This window comes from Synchytrium microbalum (assembly GCF_006535985.1).
Source record: "Synchytrium microbalum strain JEL517 chromosome Unknown SmJEL517_scf0001, whole genome shotgun sequence".
NCBI lineage: Eukaryota > Fungi > Chytridiomycota > Chytridiomycetes > Synchytriales > Synchytriaceae > Synchytrium > Synchytrium microbalum.
The window spans coordinates 413883-434311 of record NW_022158350.1 but is presented as its reverse complement, the minus strand read 5'-3'; the positions used below and the strand labels follow the sequence as shown (position 1 = coordinate 434311).

Genomic DNA, 20429 nt, shown 5'->3' with positions numbered 1-20429 from the left:
ACACTGACGAGAAGGGCAAAGAGAAAGCCTGAGGGGTTGTAGCTTAGAGTTCCTTGTTTCTCAAAGCCTCTAGCCTTTGTCTTGCTCGTTGGAGGGCGGCTGAATCGTATAAATAGTGTATAAATCAATGAAAATTGCATCCAACCAAACAAAACCAAGAAATATTTTGGGGTTTGTGCTTACCAGACATTGCTCTGAGGTCTCCACGAGTAGCACTTACGGGTTCTGGAGGAAGTGCTATGCTTCGAGACGTCGTAATACTAGTCTGAGAGACGACATTGAGTCGCACTTGAACTACTCCAGCAGATTGTGTTTGTAGACCGTACAGATTCACTCGACGCTATTGAGTAAATAATGAATCAGTACCCAACTCAAGCACTTCGGAAGAGTCTCGTACTTTATCCTGAGTCATCTTGGACTGATCTGCTATATCCTCAAACTCTGCACCACCTCCAATAAAGAAGCGGCGCATTTCACTTATGAATGTTCCTACTGGACGCCATGTAGGAACCTCAATGTCGTAACAGCCTGGAGTAGACGGAATCGTCGCAAGACCATAACCTTCCACGTTTGTGCGATCCCAAAAGTCTGTAGATGTCACTTGGAGTAACAGCCTCGGTGCCGCTGTATCGGACGGTTCTAAAGAATTGCCTTGTTAGTAAGCAATTGGACTTTACAGATTCATTACGTTTTACCAAGTCCTTGATACACCGAAACAGCTTCCATAGGAAACGAAAACGCAGCCTTGTACATCTTTTTCGTAGCATCAAATGTTGGACGACAGTCCTGAGTGAATCCCGTCAAGGTTTGGTCCGGCAGATCATCACAGGTCCATTGATTTGGAAACTCGATGAGATACTGTATGAACAAATCCTTGTTCCCGAAACCGAGAGCTGAGACAATCTCGCCAAATAGTGTCACTCGTGTGTTTTGAGGGCTGACAATATCCGCGAAATCATTTCCAATGACTGTTGATCTTGTTTTTAATCGTCTAACGCAAAAAAAGTTAAAGAGGGGACCGCTATAGGTGATCACAACCCGGATACGCACTTGCGATCATATTCGTAATGCAGCCGATATTCAGCATCTTCCTCGGCAGGAGTTAGCACTTGGGATGCGTTTTCTATCGTGTATTCGTATGTTCGTCGATCAACCTCAAACTTGTGTGTTATTTTAGATGCTAGTCCGGGCTATTTGAGATCAGTTAGCAGGGTATTCGAAATTGCATCAAATCCAACTCCGAACCTGTATACTAATCAGATTGTTCCTGTAAAGTCGAATTGTGCAAAGTCGTTTCACCGTATGAAGATTGTCACCAGGCTGTGGGCCGTTTGGACCTAGCCGGTTCCAAAGTATATGTCTGGACGTGCTGTTTATGTCTGGTCTATTACAAACAACGTTTGGTTAGCGTCTGTGTTGGTGTTCGCACAATTGCAAAGGTTTACTGTTCTAATCGTAAGAAGGCCATAATGTGCATCTCCTTGTAAGGAATGTCAATAGACTCCCGGGGATTTCTCATTACAATAGGATGCGATGCAGATGAAGGTTCTGCCGCTATATCAAGCATGAAGGTGTTGGGTCAATGAATGATGTACTAGAAGTCAGTACGGTACCTCTAGCGATATCGTGAGACTTGAGCCGGTTGGCTAGTATATGATGAGCCATAGAAGTCATGGTTTCACGAGGAGCAGTAGTCATGCCCTTTGCGAGATCGTCTGCATCCACAAAGTGATCCTCGTCAATGTGTGTAAAGAGACAGGTTGGAGCTGATTCAAAAAGAGCTTTGTTAAGACAAACTTCTAGATCCCGGTTCTTATCAGTATTTCCTCACCATCTGCAGTCGTTCCTGATGCAAGAAGCCGTGCGTAGGCCGAGTTCTCATCAGTTCTCATCTTTGAAATCTCTGCATGGTATCTTTGCTCTGTGGGAGTAGCATTGGGCCGCAAATGACTATATTGTAGTATCTCACTGTATTGAAAGGTAATTTAAATCAGTATTCCATCATAAGAATTTCATTCTGTTTTCTCAATGAATGTACCTGGGAGAGAATACTTTTGACTGCCATCCCACAGTGATTTCAGTGATGGGAGCAAACGTCCCTATAGAAACGGTATTCCGATCCGGTGATAATGGACCTGAATAGTAGATCTGAGATTAGGATCTATACATTCGACCCCTCTTCGTTCCAAGAACTACCACGTACTAGTCGAATTAACTTTTCCGTCCATTAGCTTGCTCAATTTCACCTTGATCTTCATATGAGATGGATCATCGGACGATCTAAACCATTGGCACTCATTCATGTTTGTATGCCCTTCGCTTTTATTGAACATCGTTTAGCTCCCTCTACAATTTAATCAGTAGATCATGACTGATGAACGTTTTTTAGAAGGACACACGGATACAACAGGCTGATGAAATGAAACTGTAATCGCTTTAATGTGATCTCAATTCAATCGTCTTTTCATTTTTCTCTCTTTTTCACTACGAAAACAATCATTTAAGGAAAGGGAAATAACAAACACACCCAGACTCCCCACATTCTCACAATATCACTCGATCTTTAAGCACAAACTCCGTTGTTGGAGAAAGCTGCTTGACATCCGGTACCGCAATAAGCGGTTCCGCTTCCACACCCTGAAGAGAAACAATTGGTAAGCTCATTGGAGGTAGGAGGGATAACTCAATTTTCAAGAACTTACATCCATATTTGGAGCAACAAGGACCGTCAGTGTTGTTGCCGTCACCACAAATGGCTAGACCAGCACCGCAAGATCCATCACTAGTTAATGGCAGACCGACAGATGATGAGCTAGGTGCGGGAGCTGAAGCCGATGGAGAAGCTTTGATTGGGGAAGCAACTGGCGAAGCTTTAACTGTGGATGCGGATGGAGATGCTGGTGCGGCAGAGGCAGAAGGCGAGGCTTTTACTGGAGATGCAGCTGCAGATCCCTTGGCTGAAGCGACAGGAGATGATGCAGCACCGCAAGTGCCTTGGTATGAAAAGGCTGCTTGACAACCATTACCACAGTAAGCAGTGCCTGTACCACACCCTAGTAGAAGAACCGCAAAAGAATCTGTTAGTTTCATTCCTATGCCAACAAAACCTAAGAGATTTGAGCTACTTACATCCGTATTGGGAACAACAAGGACCGTCAATGGTAGCACCACTACCACAAACAGCTGTTCCGGCACCACAAGATCCATCGCTGGTTACTGGAAGACCGACTGGGCTAGCGGCAGTTGAGGGAGCAGCTGATGCGACTGGTGATTGTGCGGTGGTTGATGGTTTGATTGAGGCAACCTATTGGTAAGAAAATAGCAGGTCAGCTATCAAACTTTCTTCAACTCTGATTCGTCTTTCAAGACAACATACCGGTGAAGCGACAACGGTGCTTGGGGCAGCAGATGGAGCAGCTGAACTAAGTACTGTAGAAGGATTGGGGCTAGCAGGAGCAGCTGATGTCAATGTGGAAGCGACTGGGCTTGGAGCAGCGGATGTCAATGTGGAAGCGACTGGGCTTGGAGCCGCGGATTTCAATGTGGAAGCAACAGGGCTTGGAGCAGCCGAGGTCAATGTGGAAGCGACTGGGCTTGGAGCAGCGGATGTCAATGTTGAAGCAACAGGGCTTGGAGCAGCCGAGGTCAACGTGGAAGCGACAGGGCTTGGAGCAGCAGATGTCAATGTAGAAGCAACGGGGCTTGGGGCCTATTACATTCTAGTGTTAGTTTTGCTCGTGTGGTTATGTTGACAGAATCAAGCGAACTTACGGCAGATGCTTTAATTGTGGACGCTACTGGACTTGGAGCAGCCGAGGCGACTGGTGATGCAACAGGGGATGCAACCACACCACCACAACCTCCAGGAATGGTGCAAGAGTTCCAAACGGTTGTGACTTGAGCATTCTTGTACCATTGAGTATCACCCAAACACTGTTTTCATTACAATTGTTAGTTTCTCATTCGGATTCTTTTATCTTTTCAAACAAGCCATGCAGCAAGCCGTGCTTTCAGACAATTTTTAACAATTTTTAGCTGACTCACTTGAGGCACAGGCATCATTTGGTTCTTGATTCCACCCAACGACTGAATCTTCTTGAGTGCAGCGATTGACGTTCCAGAGGTGAAAGTGTCGATCGTGTGTTGTAAAGAGATAAAACCTAGAGGATGTTCGTTAGTTCAAAGTATGTCTTGATAAGGAAAACTCACGGCAAATCACCTGGAATAGTGTTGAACCATCCGGAAATAATGCCTTCGACTTTTGCAAAGTTCGCAGCATTTGCACTTACATCAGCATCAGTAGAATCATACCTAGATTTGAGGGGTTTGGTAGATTGTTAAGTCTCATGGATTGCATAAAGGGTTGCAGGACAACGCCTGTTTCGACACCCAACCACTTACTTTCCATCCCACATGACAATTCGATAACCAAGAGCATTGACAATACCACGAATACGGTCATCAATGTCGCCATAAGGTGGGCGGAAGTAGCGAACACTCAAGCCAGTGTTCTTGTAAATGATGGCAGCAGTATACATCATTTCTGCGACAACCTAATATTCACATACAGTAGATGTATTAGATAACGAAAGTCAAATAACTGGTGGGATGCACAATGGCGAGGCGAAATTATGCTAAAAACAATTCGTACCTGAGTGTTAGTCAAACTAGTGAAGGGATGGTGGGACCAAGAATGATGAGCAACGTGATGGTTGCGAGTAGCAATAGCGGACAAACTGGCTGGACTGTCGGATGACTCGGATCCAGTGACGAAAAATGTAGCCTTGATGTTCATGGAGTCCAGTTGGTTCATGAGTGAGACGGTATCATTGACGTGAACACCGTTGACAATGTTTTCACTTGGAGCATCATCGTACTAGAACATTTGAAGGAGTATGTATACAAGAATTCGCGTCTACAACTTTCAAAAAAACTATGACGAGAAACACACTTACAGTAAGACCCCATTGATAGCTTTGAGGACAATAGACAATATCAGCAGCACCCCATGCTCCAGCTGCAGTACGAGTACAAAGGCCACTTGGCCAGTAGCAGTTGGTTGCAGCGTTGGCAGAGTACGTGACTGATGAGTCTTGAATATACTTGGAAGGTGCAATATTCAGAAGAGATGCTGGCACAACAGAGTTGATGTAGGCCAATGCTGACGTGACAATAGGATCGTTCAAATAAGATCCAGTAATGAAAAGACTTTCATCGGAGCTGGGGTACTAGAATTTTTTTTTGGTAAATTATCAAACAATGGACGCAAAACAAAAATGCGACGAAAGGAGAGACAAGAATGAAAACTTACGGCAGCTGGCTGAGCAGGAATTATTGGGGGAGCGGCCACAGTCTGTCGGCGTCCGAGAGCCCTCGCGAATCGTTCACTTTTGTCAGTTGAGGCAAAAAGTATCGATCCACCGAGTACCACACACGATGCAAGGGCGTAAGGCCATGATTTGGATTTTGGCGCCTTGGTTGTCTGCTTTTTGGCTTGCTTCATTTTGTTAATTGATGGTGATCGATTGTGTGTGTGTTTACAAACTCTATTGTCTTTTCGGAATGGGGGTTGCGAATCAAAAAGTTTACTACCGACACGACGGACTCCGAAATGCCTTGAAATACTTTATAGACATTTTCACGCATAAAGGAGTTCTTCGTTCCTACATTTTCTGACTGGCTTAATAGATATGAAAATGAAGACTCGCCCAATTACAAATTTATTACATCCACTGTTAGATTAATATAAAATTATGCTGCTTTTGTTTTGACACTAACTAACAAACAAGCGACCCTGCTATTACTAACAAAGGCACCATCAGCACTGTTTCAACTCTTCCGAAAGTTTTTCCAACAGAACCAGACGTCGAGAGTGCGTTTCCACCAATTTGAGGGGTGTCGCTTGCTGTGGCCGCCCCGGAAGAGACCACCGCCGAGTTCGAAGGTGCACTAGATGCTGCCACAGATGGGGCTACAGATGCCATTACGGAAGGCATTATCGTTTGGGATGAGCTGGGAGTCGTGTTTGTGACAGATGAGATAGAAGTCGGACCGACTACTGAAGAGAGCTGAGCTGTGGGGGATTGCGCAGTGGAGGCAACCGGTGATGGTACTATCGGCGAAGGTTGCACTGGTGATGGTACTACCGGCGAGGCTTGTACCGGCGATGGTACTACCGGCGAGGCTTGCACAGGCGATGCAGCTGGTGAAGCAACAACGGCACCACATCCTCCAGGAATGGTGCAAGAGTTCCAAACGGTTGTGACTTGTGCGTTCTTGTACCATTGAGTATCACCCAAGCACTAAAGTTGACGGTTACGGTAAGCTTGATTTCAGTAACAAGTTTGTTCCAAGCGACTCACTTGAGGAACTGGCATCATTTGATTTTTGATACCTCCCAACGATTGAATCTTTTTGAGCGCAGCGATGGATGTGCCTGATGTAAAGGTACTGATGGTGTGTTGCAGGGAAATGAAACCTAATGAAATAGGTAAAATCGTGTTAGGTCTGGGAATCAGGTGACGAACTCCTGTCCGTGCATACCTGGTGCAGTGTTAAACCATGAGCTGATGATGTTTTCGACAACACCGTAGTTAGCAGCATTGGCAGTAACATCAGCATCAGTAGCATCATACCTAGCAAAACAATGTTAATTAAACCCCACATGCAGATAGAACACACTTAATCAGGAGCTCAAAAGGCAGGCTTAGATACAACACGTCACGTACTTTCCGTCCCAAATGACTATCCGGAAGCCCAAAGCATTAACAATAGCACGAACACGATCATCCATATCACCATAAGGAGGACGAAAGTAGCGAACACTAAGACCAGTGTTCTTGTGAATGATGGCAGCGGTGTACATCATTTCAGCGACAATCTAAAGGAAAGCATAGGTAAAAAAAAGTTGACAAACTTGTCCTGAAAACTTTCACTTACTTGAGCATTGGTCAAACTAGTCAATGGATGATGTGACCAAGTGTGATGAGCAACATGATGATTGCGGTTGGCAATGGCAACCAAGCTTGCAGGATAGTACGTGGATTGCGATCCGGTGACGAAAAATGTGGCTTTAATGTTCATGGCGTCCAATTGGTCCATGATAGCAACGGTGTCATTGGTGTGTACGGTCTTGACAATATTATCACTAGGAGCATCATCATACTATGTTTTGCGATTAATTTGAGCAAACATTTTACGTTTCTACATGACATAATCTCGCGCTAGGCGAAGCAACTTACAGTGAGCCCCCATTGGTAGTTTTGAGGACAATAGATAATATCGGCGGCTCCCCAAGGGCCGTCTGTAGTACGAGTACATAGATTATTTGGCCAATAACAGCTTGTGGTAGGATCAGCGTGATAAGTGACATCCGAATACTGAATGTACGTTGATGGTGCAAGATTCAACAAGGAAGCTGGAACCACAGAGTTGACATATGCCAAGGCCGAGGTAACGATCGGATCATTCAAATAAGTCCCACTGATGAAGAGCGTTTCGTCTGCAGACGGGTACTATTGAACAAAGTGAAGTAAGCTATTGGTTAGCGAATAGCATTGCCAAACAGGCGAGAAATGACGCGAAATCGCCGGAACCACAAAGCTTACAGCAGTAGGCTGCAACGGAATAGCAGGAGGTGCTGATAATTGTCTCCTTTCGATCACTGATCGTCCAAATCGTTCACTGGTAGATTCCAAAGACGTTGCAAACAAAACTGTACCGACCAACACAGCACCAGACGATAGAATGCTAACTAAGGAAGTTCGTCGATTCATTTCAGTAATTTCTACGTCCAATACTGTGATTGTCTTGAAGATCCGATTTCGAGGATTTCACAGCTGCAACGAAAAATCTATTTTGGCACTGTCTGCGCTAATTTGTGTTGATAAATTTCGGCACCTCAGGCGACACGCTGAAATTCGACAAGACCATTACGTCAGTTCAGTTAGTTTTGCATAAAATACCGTGTTTGAGCCTGGCGGATAGTTTGCAATGGTGTTGACGATATTTCGCTACAAAACCTATTGGAACACTAACTCCAAATACGAACACCCCAAAGAAGATTGCGATCCCTTTCGAAATCAACATTTTGACCTGGCTTAACGCGAAAGGGAAATCCTTTAATTGCTATCGTTTAATTGCTAATCCACGACATCACTTTTATTTAATCGGGATAAAATAACTTTGGTAAGAACTAGCAAAAGAGTGACCCAGCTGCGAGTAGAAACGGTACCGCAAGTACGGTTTCATAACTTCTCAAAGTTATGCCGGCAGCGCCAGATGTCGAAAAAGCAAAGACGCCTTCACCAACATGCGGTGAGGCGGTTGGTAAGGCGGCTGTAGCTGATTTAGATGGGGATTTTGTCGAATGTACGGATGAAATTGTGGCAGATGGTTCATCGTCACAGTCTCCACCTGGAACTGTGCAGGAGTTGAAAATAGTCGTGACTTGTGTGTTCTTGTACCATTGAACGTCGCCTAGGCACTGTGTGAGTGTGGTGAATTCGTCAGTTACCACCCACAGAAAAAACTTATAACAACGATAATGCCTCACTTGGGCGACTGTCATCATTCTGTTTTTGATACCACCCAAAGATTGAATGTTTTTGAGTGCAGCAATGGAAGTTCCCGACGTGAAAGGACTGATCGTATGTTGAAGGGAAATGAAACCTACAAACACCGTTGGCTCATTTTGTGTCAACCTTCGTTCAACATGTACATCAAAACAAACTCTTAAGTCTGACCTTTGGTGGTGTTAAACCAAGAAGAAATGATGTCTTGTACCTTTCCAAAATTCGCAGCAGTGGCGCCAACGTCTGCATCTGTAGAATCGTATCTAGACAAAACTTGTGCATTAGAACCAATAAAAGATTGCAAGAAATACGCCTAGAGCATGTCAAAAACGACGCAGTAGCCACTCACTTGTTATCCCATAGTACAATTCGGAAGCCTAAAGCATTGACAATGGCACGAACCCGATCATCAATATCACCGTAAGAAGGGCGAAAATAACGAACACTGAGACCAGTATTCTTGTGGATTATTGCAGCAGTATACATCATTTCAGCAACCACCTGAATTAACAATTGTAAGTTAGAAATCATGTCCAGAAACTACCCTCTACTTTAAGCAAATCGCTTGCTTGCTCGTTTGTCAAACTGGTCATCGGGTGATGTGACCATGTATGATGGGCAACATGATGTTGTCGAGTAGCAATAGCAGCCAAACTGTCAGGATAGTAGACAGATTGTGATCCTGTGACGAAAAAAGTTGCTTTGATTTTCATAGAATCCAGTTGGTCCATGAGAGCAATGGTGTCATTGTAATGACTTCCGTTGACTTTCTTTTCGCTTGGAGCGTCATCATACTACAAAACGAAAAAAGAAGTTATAAATCAAAAACTTAAGAACGCAAAAGAAACCTCAAGCACGCAAAACCACTCACTGTCAAACCCCATTGATAGTTTTTGGGACAATAGACAATATCTGGGGCACCCCAGTCTCCAGTGGTGGTGCGCGTGCATAGATTGCTTGGCCAATAACAGGTGGCGACCGGATCAGCATGATATGTTGCTTTTGAGCCTGACACATAGGTCGCAGGCGTTATGTTCAACGTTGCAGCTGGAACAACAGATTGCACATATGCCAGAGATGACGTGACAATGGGATCTGTCAAAAAGGCACCAGATATCATGAGATTCTCATCTGCCGAAGGATACTATGAAAGATCGATTGGGTTAGAAAAACTCGCTTGTATTGTCGGTATTCGCTATTTCCCTTAAAAGAATCGTCTTATTAAGTATGAATTTCGACAACTTACAGCTACAGGCTGAAGTGGAATTGCTGGTGGTGGAGCAACTTGTCTTTTTAACACTGAACGTCCTGAACGTTCGTTGGAAGTTGAAATGGTTGCAAGTAGAATGGTCCCACCCAGAACAACCGACGACACGAGATAGTTCCATGAGATCGCCCTTTTCTCCATATTAAAAATTCTTATGGCGCACCTCTCTGCTTACAAGCGATCGATTGGCTACGTTGACTTTTTAAGGTTGTTTCTTCCGCAGGAGCAAAATCGGCGTAGAAGTTCCATTGTGGTGAATCAGGCAGCCCTAAGCGACACAAATAGTTTAAAGCACAATATTTCCCGAAATGGTTACCTTGACTACGGTTACTTGCGCCAGCTGTTCCCTACAAAGCAGTGAATGGTGTGGACAAATAGCATTTCGTAAAATACATGCGTCCCAACAAAATTCTCGCGTGTGCGACTCGGCCCGTGGTTCGCAATAGGTACTTCTATTATTTTCAAGTTTATTCGAATCGTTTACGATATAAAATTGTACTAAAGTAGCATGATTCTTTGTCCAACTAACAAACCAGCGCCCCAACTACTAGCAACGGCACAACAAAAAATGCTGCCACCCTTCCCAAAGCCACACTTAAAGAACCAGATGTCGATAAAGCACTTGTAGTTTCACCGATCTGAGTCTGAGGGGTGGAAGAAGGAGATGCAGGTGCAGCTGGAACTACGGATTGCGTTACAGCAGGCGAGATAACATAAATTGTAGTGGTGGTTGTTACAGTAGAGATGGGCGAAATCACTGTTGATTGAGAAAGTGCGCTCGAAGTAGTTGTAGATGGGTCTGACGAAGGAACTACCGAAGAAGCCTGGGTCGAACTTGCAGATGGGATTGCAGAAGGCACAACGGAGGAGGTTACTGCTGCCTGAGACATGGCACTTGAAGACGGGTCTGCAGAAGGGGCCACAGATGAGGCCTGGCTGGGACTTGTATTGATAACTGTTGTAGTGGTTGAACTAGCCACAGAAGAAACAGTGGGCGATGGCACATTGTCACAATATCCACCTGGCATTGTGCAAGAGTTGAAAATGGTCGTGACTTGTGCGTTCTTATACCATTGAATATCGCCTAGACACTGTTTTGAGAGTGATGTGAGAGTTAGTTCCTTCTCAATGAATGACCTCCACGTTGCTATAAAGATAGCCCTACTTGGGGAACAGGCATCATCCGGTTCTTAATACCACCCAAAGATTGAATGGTTTTGAGTGCGGCAATGGACGTGCCCGATGTGAAGGGATTGATTGTGTGTTGAAGCGAAATAAAACCTAGAAACAGGACTATTTTAGATGCGAAAGCCTTCGAACTAGCCGTCGGTTCGTACCTTTGGCCGTGTTGAACCACGAGGCAATTTTGGTTTGAACTTTTCCGTAATTTACAGCACTTGAACTAACGGCATCTACAGAATCATAGCTAGCAAAATTATGCTCATTAGTAAGAAGGACGTCGCTACAAATACAGCCAGAGCCAGAAAAATGCTATTGCGACAACGCAGATGCTTACTTGTCGTCCCATAAAACCACTCGGAAGCCTAAAGCATTGGCAATGGCACGCACACGATCATCAATATCACCATAAGCTGGGCGAAAGTAGCGAACACTGAGGCCAGTATTCTTGAAGATGGTGGCAGCAGTATACATCATTTCAGCAACGACCTAAAACACGGTATCAGTTTCAAAAACTGTGTTTAGTTTCACAAAAATCAAAGGGTCCTCACTTGTTCATTTGTCAAGCTTGTCAACGGGTGGTGAGACCACGTGTGATGTGCGACATGGTGCTGCCGTGTCGCGATAGCAGCTACACTAGTCGGAAAGTAGATGGATTGTGAACCTGTAACAAAAAAGGTGGCCTTTATGTTCATAGAATCCAGTTGATCCATGAGCGCAATGGTGTCATTGTAATGGCTTCCGTTGACCTTCTTTTCGCTTGGAGCGTCGTCATACTGAATACGAAGTACAGGTAAATCAAACTGATTTATGATGAAAACACACATCAGATACCCAAAACTAAACTTACAGTGAGTCCCCATTGATAATCTTGAGGACAATAGACAATATCGGGGGCACCCCAGTCTCCAACCGTTGTGCGTGTACACAAGCCGACTGGCCAGTAACACGTAGCGATAGGATTAGCCGTGTAATTAACTTTTGAGCCTGAAACATAGGCCGCAGGTGGAATGTTCAACATTGCAGTTGGAACAATCGATTGGACATATGCCAGTGCTGATGTCACGATGGGGTCAGTCAGAAAGGCACCAGTAATCATCAAACTCTCATCAGCGGAGGGGTACTATACAAGATCGGGTGGGTTAGAAGGTTTCTCGTAATGGTTTTTCACGAAAATAATGTTTTTCGTGGAATTAAAATCAACATCTGTCAGCTTACGGCTGCAGGTTGAATTGGAATTATTGGTGGAGGAGCAACAGTTTGCCTTCGTAGCACCGCACGTCCTACACGTTCTTTAGAAAGAGATGTTGAAGTTGTTGCAAGCAGGACACCTGCACCCAGGACAGCAACCGACGACAGAATGTAACTCCATGATGCAGTTTTTTTCGCCATAATTTAGTTGCGATCGTAAGTAAGCACTGCTTCCTTTCTTCTTGGCGCGACAGGCTGGTTTGGCTTGAGGTTGCTTGTTGCCAGGCAAATTCGGGGCAGAATCCTGCGAATCACGAATATTCTTTTCTGAATACTTCAGCCGAAACTGCTCGGATACGCTGTTTCAAAGATGCCTTTGGCTTCGAAACACTGAATTGCGACCATCGTCTTCGAACACCATCGACTACATTCTGTTATAATTATCGTTGCCGCAAACACAAAACGTAACAACAAGCGAAGACAGAACCACGAGAAATTACCGTTGCTAACCTGAGACCTTTCAAATCGCATATTTCAAGAGTTACGACTATGCACGCCTCTTGGACCAATGAAAACTCGCTCCAAGAAACACTAACCAGTAGTTCTTGGCGTAATTCGCCACCACACTGATCGATGCACGATCGCATACGATTTACAAAAATGATTTTGAAAGATTGGAACCAGACTTATATTAATGAACTTCAAGTATGGAAACTATTACCACCCAAACGAGTCTTCTCAAAATTTTCTTTGTCTTTACGCACAGACACCATTGTTAGAGAACGATGGTTGACATCCAGTACCACACCAAGCTGTGCCGGTACCACACCCTGCAAAATGAAAAGAATTGATGAGTTTTTGGCAATAAGTGACTTATGGCAAAACGTATATGATTCGACCCTTACATCCATATTGAGAGCAGCAAGGACCATCTGTGTTAGTGCCATCACCACAAATAGCGATTCCAGCACCACAAGTTCCGTCACTGGTTAATGGGAGACCACCAGCTGATGGGCTGGCTGCTGGAGCTGATGCAGCTGGAGAGGCTTTTACTGGGGAAGCAACGGGAGAGGCTTTTACTGGCGAAGCAGAAGGTGAGGCCTTTACTGGAGAAGCAACTGGAGATGCTTTTACTGGTGAAGCCGAAGGTGAAGCTTTTACAGGAGATGCTTGTACTGGCGATGCAACTGGTGATGCAGCAGGGGATGCAACGGCACCACCACAACCGCCTGGAATGGTGCAAGAGTTCCATACGGTCGTGACTTGAGCGTTCTTGTACCATTGAGTATCACCCAAGCACTAAATTTGATGTGGACGGTAAGGTTGAGTCCATGCACAAAGTCATTTTCAATCGACTCACTTGAGGAACTGGCATCATTTGGTTTTTAATACCACCCAATGATTGAATCTTTTTGAGAGCAGCAATCGATGTGCCTGAGGTGAAGGTACTAATTGTGTGTTGAAGGGAAATGAAACCTAAAGAAATAGGTAAAATCGTATTAGGTCTGGGAATCAGCTGACGAACTCCTGTCCGCGCATACCTGGTAAAGTGTTAAACCATGAGCTGATAATGTTTTCGACTACTCCAAAGTTGGCAGCGTTGGCAGTAACGTCAGCATCAGTAGAATCGTACCTAGTAGAGGAGACCGTAGTTAATAAGTTGCGTTGGTAGGAAATCGGAAATAATGAGAGCTTTTTGAAGCACCAAGAGCCACTTACTTTCCGTCCCAAAGAACTATTCTGAAGCCCAAAGCATTGACAATTCCACGAACGCGATCATCAATATCGCCATAAGGAGGGCGGAAGTACCGAACACTCAAGCCTGTATTCTTGTGAATGATGGCAGCAGTGTACATCATTTCAGCGACAATCTAGATATGTTTGCATTTCAGTTACAGCTTTTTCATTCGTCGAACACATCTCTCAGTCTTAACGATTCTTTTACCTGTGCATTGGTCAAACTAGTGAATGGATGATGCGACCATGAATGATGAGCAACATGATGATTGCGGCTGGAGATGGCAATCAAACTGGTTGGGTAGTAGATTGATTGTGACCCAGTCACGAAGAAGGTGGCCTTTATGTTCATCGCGTCCAATTGGTCCATGATAGCGACAGTATCGTTTGAGTGAACATTCTTGACGACGTTTTCACTTGGGGCATCATCGTACTAGAAAATGATAGTAATTAATAAGCATACACATCTTACAACCGCTTGAAAAAAATGCTCAGAACAAAAGCACTTACAGTGAGACCCCATTGGTAGTTTTGAGGACAATAGACAATATCAGCGGCACCCCAAGCTCCAGCCGTCGTACGGGTGCACAAATCGTTTGGCCAATAGCAGCTGGTGGCAGTGTTGGCGTGATAAGTGACATCCGAATACTGAATGTACGTTGATGGTGCAAGATTCAACAAGGAAGCAGGAACCACAGAGTTGACATATGCCAAGGCTGATGTAACGATCGGATCATTCAAATAAGTCCCACTGATGAAGAGCGTTTCGTCTGCAGAAGGGTACTATTGGAAAAGAACAAAAAATAGTTAGCCAACAATGATGAACATCCACAATAACACGAACATATAATGGACAAGCGACAGCATTTGGAAACTCACAGCAGCAGGCTGCAATGGAACAGCAGGAGGTGCTGAAACTTGTCTCTTTGAAACCACTGATCGTCCAAATCGGTCACTGGCTGGACCAAAAGATGTTGCCAGCAAGACCGTACCAGCCAACACAGCACCAGACGATAGAATGCTGACTAAAGAAAATTTTTGAGTCATTTTAGTCATTGTCGTCTGATACTGGGCTTTGTACGTAGATTGGAGTTGTTGCAGTAACGATTTCGAGACTTGCGTCCAAAAAAATCTATTTTTGGCACAAATTACAAAAACTGCGCTGATGTGAGGTCTTTTCTTCCATAGACTCAGAGATCTAAAGAGCCACTTCGGGTAATAAACAGGCTTGTGCGAACACCATACGCTTGAACCTGTACTGTGTTTGACCAAAGAGCTACCATTCTCCTATTTTCTAGCCATCATTTAAATCTAAATCGCAATAAAGGCACCTTTTAAATCCTTGTAGAGGTAAAAACAACATTTCGATTCCTTTGAAAGCTGTCTTATACGCGGTTTACAAGTGAAGTCAGACCGAAATAAATAACGACAATTGAGTTTGATTAAAAAACGACTACATTCTAGTTCATATTAGTGAGCTTCCCAGACTAATGTTCTGCACTCTGATACTATCAGCCAAATTAAGTACGCTTCATTACGCACAGACACCGTTGTTAGAGAAAGATGCTTGACAGCCAGTACCACAGTAAGCCTTTCCGCTACCACACCCTGAAAGGAAAGCAGTGGATGGGTTTTTGTTTTGCTGCTAATGACGAAACGTACTCAATACTTACATCCATATCTGGAGCAACAAGGTCCATCAGTGTTGTTTCCATCACCGCAAATAGCAATTCCAGCACCACAAGTTCCGTCACTGGTTAATGGGAGACCACCAGCTGATGGGCTGGCTGCCGGAGCGGAAGCTGATGGCGAGGCTTTTACTGGAGAAGCTTGCACAGGAGATGGTTGGACAGCAGAAGCTGATGGCGAGGCTTTTACTGGCGAGGCTTGTACTGGAGAGGCCTGTACGACAGAAGCAGAGGGGGAAGCCTTTACTGGTGAGGCTTGTACAGCGGAAGCAGATGGTGATGCCTTCACTGGAGAAGCGACGGGCGATGCAGCAACTGAAGTACCACAAACACCGTTGTTGGAGAAAGATGCTTGACAACCAGTACCACAGTAAGCCGTTCCAGTACCACACCCTGAAAAGAAATCAGTTGATAAGTCTTTGTCTTGCTGCTTCTAATTGGGAACTGTGTTTGATTTGAGACTTACATCCATATTGGGAGCAGCAAGGACCATCTATGTTGGTGCCATCTCCACAAATAGCAATTCCAGCACCACAAGTTCCGTCACTGGTTAATGGGAGACCACCAGCTGATGGGCTGGCTGCCGGAGCGGAAGCTGATGGCGAGGCTTTTACTGGAGAAGCTTGCACAGGAGATGGTTGGACAGCAGAAGCAGATGGAGAAGCTTTTACTGGTGATGCTTGTACTGGCGAGGCTTGCACAGCAGAAGCAGAAGGAGAGGCTTTTACTGGTGATGCTTGTACTGGAGATGGTTGCACAGGAGAAGCGACTGGTGACGCGGCAACAGGAGAAGCAACAACGGGTGATGCCTGGACTGGAGAAGCAACTGGTGATGCGGCAACAGGAGAAGCGACAGCACCACAGCCGCCCGGAATGGTACATGAATTGTAAATGGTTGTGACTTGTGCGTTTTTGTACCATTGAGTATCACCCAAACACTATAATTGACAAGATTTAAATACGGTCAGCCTCCTACTTGGTGTCATCTGCCATCTGTTCAAAGTACAGCAAAATGTCACCAACTCACTTGAGGAACAGGCATCATTTGGTTTTTGATACCACCCAATGACTGGATCTTCTTCAACGCGGCAATTGAGGTGCCTGAAGTGAAAGTATCGATGGTGTGTTGGAGTGAAATGAAACCTGCAAAAAACACGAGTTAGTTGCACAAGAAGTGCATTTTACACCAATGCTCGGTACGCACCTTTGGCAGTATTAAACCATGATGAAATAATGTTTTCGACAGTGGTGAAGTCAGCAGCAGATCCAGTAAGGTCGGCATCAGTAGAATCGTATCTAGATCAAGAAGAAGGGGTCAGGCAAGTGTTCGAATAGCCATGAGATGACACTTACGTAGAGTCCCATACAACAATGCGATAACCAAGAGCATTTACAACTGCACGAACTCGGTCGTCAATATCACCATAGGGAGGACGGAAATAACGAGGATTGAGACCAGTGTTCTTGTAAATAATGGCAGCAGTATACATCATTTCGGCAACAATCTAAAATTCGATACATTAGTAACAAAACAGAAGTCCGGAGGGATCAAAATGCTAATTCAGTCCAAATCTGTACATACTTGAGCATTGGTCAAAGTTGTGAAGGGATGGTGAGACCATGAATGATGAGCAACGTGATGGCTACGAGTAGCAATAGCAACTAAGCTAGCAGGATAATAAGAAGATTGCGAACCAGTAATGAAAAATGTGGCCTTTAGATTCAATGTGTCCAATTGATTCATGAGTGCAACAGTGTCATTGGTGTGAACACCATTGACGATATTTTCACTAGGCGCATCATCATACTAAGAAATTGACTGAGTGTCAAATATCGTCCGAGCTTGTATCGCCTTGAAAAAAGTTGTCGATCAAAACAAAAACTTACAGTGAGACCCCATTGGTAGTTCTGAGGACAATAAACAATATCAGCGGCACCCCAAGCTCCAGCCGTCGTCCGGGTACACAGATCGTTTGGCCAGTAGCAATTGGCAACCGGGTCAGAGTGATAAGTGACATCCGAATACTGAATGTAGGTTGACGTTGGAATATTCAACAAGGAAGCAGGAACCACAGAGTTGACATAAGCCAGTGCCGAAGTAACGATTGGATCATTTAAATAGCTTCCAGTGATGAAGAGAGTCTCATCCGCGGATGGATACTATTCGTGATTCAATAGTCAGTCATTCAGGCAACACCGTAAACAACATGAATACGCGACACGGAATTGCCGGAATAAAGAGACTTACTGCGGCAGGCTGCAATGGAACAGCAGGAGGTGCTGCAACTTGTCTCTTTTCGACCACCGACCGTCCGAATCGTTGATTGCTGGGAGCCAAAGAGGTAGCTAGCAAGACTGTGCTTGCCAACACAGCTCCAGAAGACAAGATGCTTGTCAAAGAATATTTTCGACTCATCTTCTACTACACGATGCTTGATGTAGCTTGCTTTTTGTGAATACTCAAGTCAAAGAATCACTGTTTGAATTTGCGGCAGTTAGGAGTTATTTTCAGAATTTTGGGTTGAAAACACAGAAACCCACTAATTTCATTCCAAATCCAAATTTTTGTTTATATTGGCGCAGTGAGCTAAAGACAGAGTTTCGGAGTGATGACGCCCATCCGTTCCGTACTGCTACTGGTGTATAGTCTGCTGCTACTCTCCCGCAAACCGCAAACTTTGTTTATTCGACATTGATAATTTATTAAGAATCTATAAACAACTCTAATTTCTGAAACGTGTAAAGATATAAAAAATGATCATATACAATAATAAACAAGTACCAATACGACATACATCGGCAACAAACTTTGGCTGAATACAAACACCTCTCCACTTGAAGCTGCAACGAGATTTGTCAGGGAAGTTGTTGAGGAGTTTGGAGAAGCAACAGCTGACTTGGCTGGTGGTTGCACTACAGCAGATGCATTTGGTGCATCATTTCCCTTCACTGAAGCAGAAGCAGCTGCACCATTGCATCCTCCTGGAATTGTACAAGCGTTATAAACGGTGGTGATATTTACATTCTTGTACCATTGAGTGTCACTGAAACACTAATTGTAGAAGTTGTGAGTGGTTAGTTTCGTCGTATCCGTGACTTTGTCAAGGATGGAACCAAACAGTTTCAAAATATAGTCTTACTTGAGGAACTGGCATTATTTGGTTCTTGATACCACCCACTGCTTGAATCGCCTTGAGAGAAGCAATTGAAGTACCTGAGGTAAATGTACTGATTGTGTGTTGAAGAGCAATGAAGCCTACGTGAGACATTGATGTGTTTCAACAATCCTAATCAGTTTGTATAGTGGTGATACCTGAACAGAATTCATACTCACCGGGTGCAGTGTTGAACCATGACTGAATGATGTTTTCGACTACAGCGAAGCCTGCAGCGGAGGGGACGACATCGGCATCTGTGGCATCATGCCTAGTAACATGTGGAGATGTAAGGCATCAACAAACGAAATGTACTTCCTACACCATCTGAGAAAGGATGGTACTAACTTGATTGTTACTTACTTGCTATCCCACATTACAATTCTGAAGCCCAAAGCATTGACGATTGCGCGAACACGATCATCAATATCACCATAAGGGGCACGGAAGTAACGGACACTGAGACCAGTTTTGTTGTAGATTATGGCAGCAGTATACATCATTTCAGCCACAATCTAGACAATTATAAAAAAGAAGTCTGGTTAGGATGAAGCAAGAAATGAAGAAAATGATGGGATTCAGTTCCTTACTTGCTCATTTGTCAAGCTTGTGAGCGGGTGATGTGTCCAGGTGTGATGAGCAACGTGATGACTGCGTTTCGCGATAGCAACCAAACTGACAGGGTAGTAGGATGATTGTGAACCAGTGACGAAAAATGTAGTCTTCACATTCAGCACTTCCAACTGATCCATGAGAGCAACAGTGTCATTGTAATGTGTCCCATTAACAAAATTCTCACTTGGTGCATCATCATACTGCAAAAAATGGAAGGAATTTACAAGTCATATTGACTTCATGATTGGTCCTCCGGAAGAAAAGGATACGATCGTTGCGATCTGTCAAGACTTACAGTGAGTCCCCATTGATAATCTTGAGGGCAACTGACAATATCAGGAAGACCCCAAACTCCGGTTGTGTTCCGTATGCATAAATCATTTGGCCAGTAACAATTGGCAACTGGATCAGCAACATACGAGACATTGGCGAATAGAATGTAAGTGGAGTTTGTGACATTCAACAGAGCAGCTGGGACCACCGATTGAACATATGCCCATGATGACGTGACAATAGGATCAGTCAAGTAGGGATCTGCAATGAAGAGGGTCTCATCAGCCGATGGATACTAATGACAATGATAGAAGATATCAAAATATGACCATCGTAACCTTCAAACCACGCAAATCTTCCACAACTGAGCAAACACAACCGGGAATGTCGAGATTCTTACAGCGATAGGTTGTTGAGGGATGATGGGTGGTGGTGAGACTTGTCTCTTGATCAATACAGCGCTTCCAGAGTGTTCCCGCGGTCCTTGATGATTCACTAATAGAAAATCAAGACGACATGTCAGCACATTGATCGAAGTGCAAACTACGCAGATGAAGATATTCAAATCAACAAGACAAACTAACATGACTTGCCTAGCAACAGAGCTCCAATAAGTATTACAGTAGCATATGAAATAGTTGCCAGAGAGACCTTGATGGTGGTGTTCATCTTGTTGGAAAATGGCATTCGTGGAGCTAGGTTGTGATTGAATACTATAGCTGTGCCTAGAGAGCAATAGTATACTATGTGT

At 44.3% G+C, this 20429-nt stretch overlaps 4 protein-coding genes across 4 annotated transcripts; all 4 read right to left on the bottom strand.

The window, feature by feature from the left end:
• Positions 1 to 43: 43 nt before the first annotated feature.
• On the bottom strand, positions 44 to 2303 carry SmJEL517_g00106 (uncharacterized protein; the record flags this gene model as incomplete). Its single annotated transcript, XM_031166036.1, has 11 exons — positions 44 to 99; positions 184 to 340; positions 398 to 639; positions 696 to 991; positions 1051 to 1190; positions 1300 to 1384; positions 1446 to 1554; positions 1614 to 1766; positions 1832 to 1968; positions 2039 to 2135; positions 2204 to 2303. The coding sequence occupies 11 exons, from the start codon at positions 2301 to 2303 to the stop codon at positions 44 to 46; spliced, it is 1572 nt and encodes a 523-aa protein (XP_031027819.1).
• Positions 2304 to 2563: 260 nt separating this feature from the next.
• Positions 2564 to 5503, bottom strand: SmJEL517_g00105 (uncharacterized protein; the record flags this gene model as incomplete). Its single annotated transcript, XM_031166035.1, has 11 exons — positions 2564 to 2637; positions 2703 to 3053; positions 3130 to 3304; positions 3377 to 3709; positions 3772 to 3933; positions 4045 to 4160; positions 4220 to 4311; positions 4402 to 4553; positions 4652 to 4876; positions 4956 to 5228; positions 5312 to 5503. The coding sequence occupies 11 exons, from the start codon at positions 5501 to 5503 to the stop codon at positions 2564 to 2566; spliced, it is 2145 nt and encodes a 714-aa protein (XP_031027822.1).
• A 274-nt stretch (positions 5504 to 5777) lies between these two features.
• On the bottom strand, positions 5778 to 12411 carry SmJEL517_g00104 (uncharacterized protein; the record flags this gene model as incomplete). The annotated part of the gene is made up of 22 exons (XM_031166034.1): positions 5778 to 6302; positions 6363 to 6478; positions 6544 to 6635; positions 6729 to 6880; positions 6940 to 7164; positions 7242 to 7514; positions 7608 to 7753; positions 8308 to 8485; positions 8785 to 8836; positions 8923 to 9074; positions 9125 to 9367; positions 9445 to 9717; positions 9820 to 9881; positions 10004 to 10108; positions 10157 to 10187; positions 10374 to 10931; positions 11006 to 11121; positions 11178 to 11266; positions 11357 to 11508; positions 11571 to 11822; positions 11870 to 12142; positions 12238 to 12411. 22 exons carry the CDS (start codon positions 12409 to 12411, stop codon positions 5778 to 5780), a joined length of 4239 nt encoding a protein of 1412 aa, XP_031027821.1.
• Positions 12412 to 12966: 555 nt separating this feature from the next.
• On the bottom strand, positions 12967 to 20347 carry SmJEL517_g00103 (uncharacterized protein; the record flags this gene model as incomplete). The annotated part of the gene is made up of 24 exons (XM_031166033.1): positions 12967 to 13040; positions 13116 to 13509; positions 13571 to 13686; positions 13752 to 13843; positions 13930 to 14081; positions 14156 to 14380; positions 14458 to 14730; positions 14827 to 14972; positions 15621 to 16028; positions 16102 to 16573; positions 16663 to 16778; positions 16840 to 16931; positions 16989 to 17140; positions 17218 to 17442; positions 17523 to 17795; positions 17884 to 18025; positions 18431 to 18687; positions 18776 to 18891; positions 18970 to 19061; positions 19154 to 19305; positions 19381 to 19605; positions 19701 to 19973; positions 20079 to 20173; positions 20263 to 20347. 24 exons carry the CDS (start codon positions 20345 to 20347, stop codon positions 12967 to 12969), a joined length of 4647 nt encoding a protein of 1548 aa, XP_031027824.1.
• Positions 20348 to 20429: the final 82 nt, after the last annotated feature.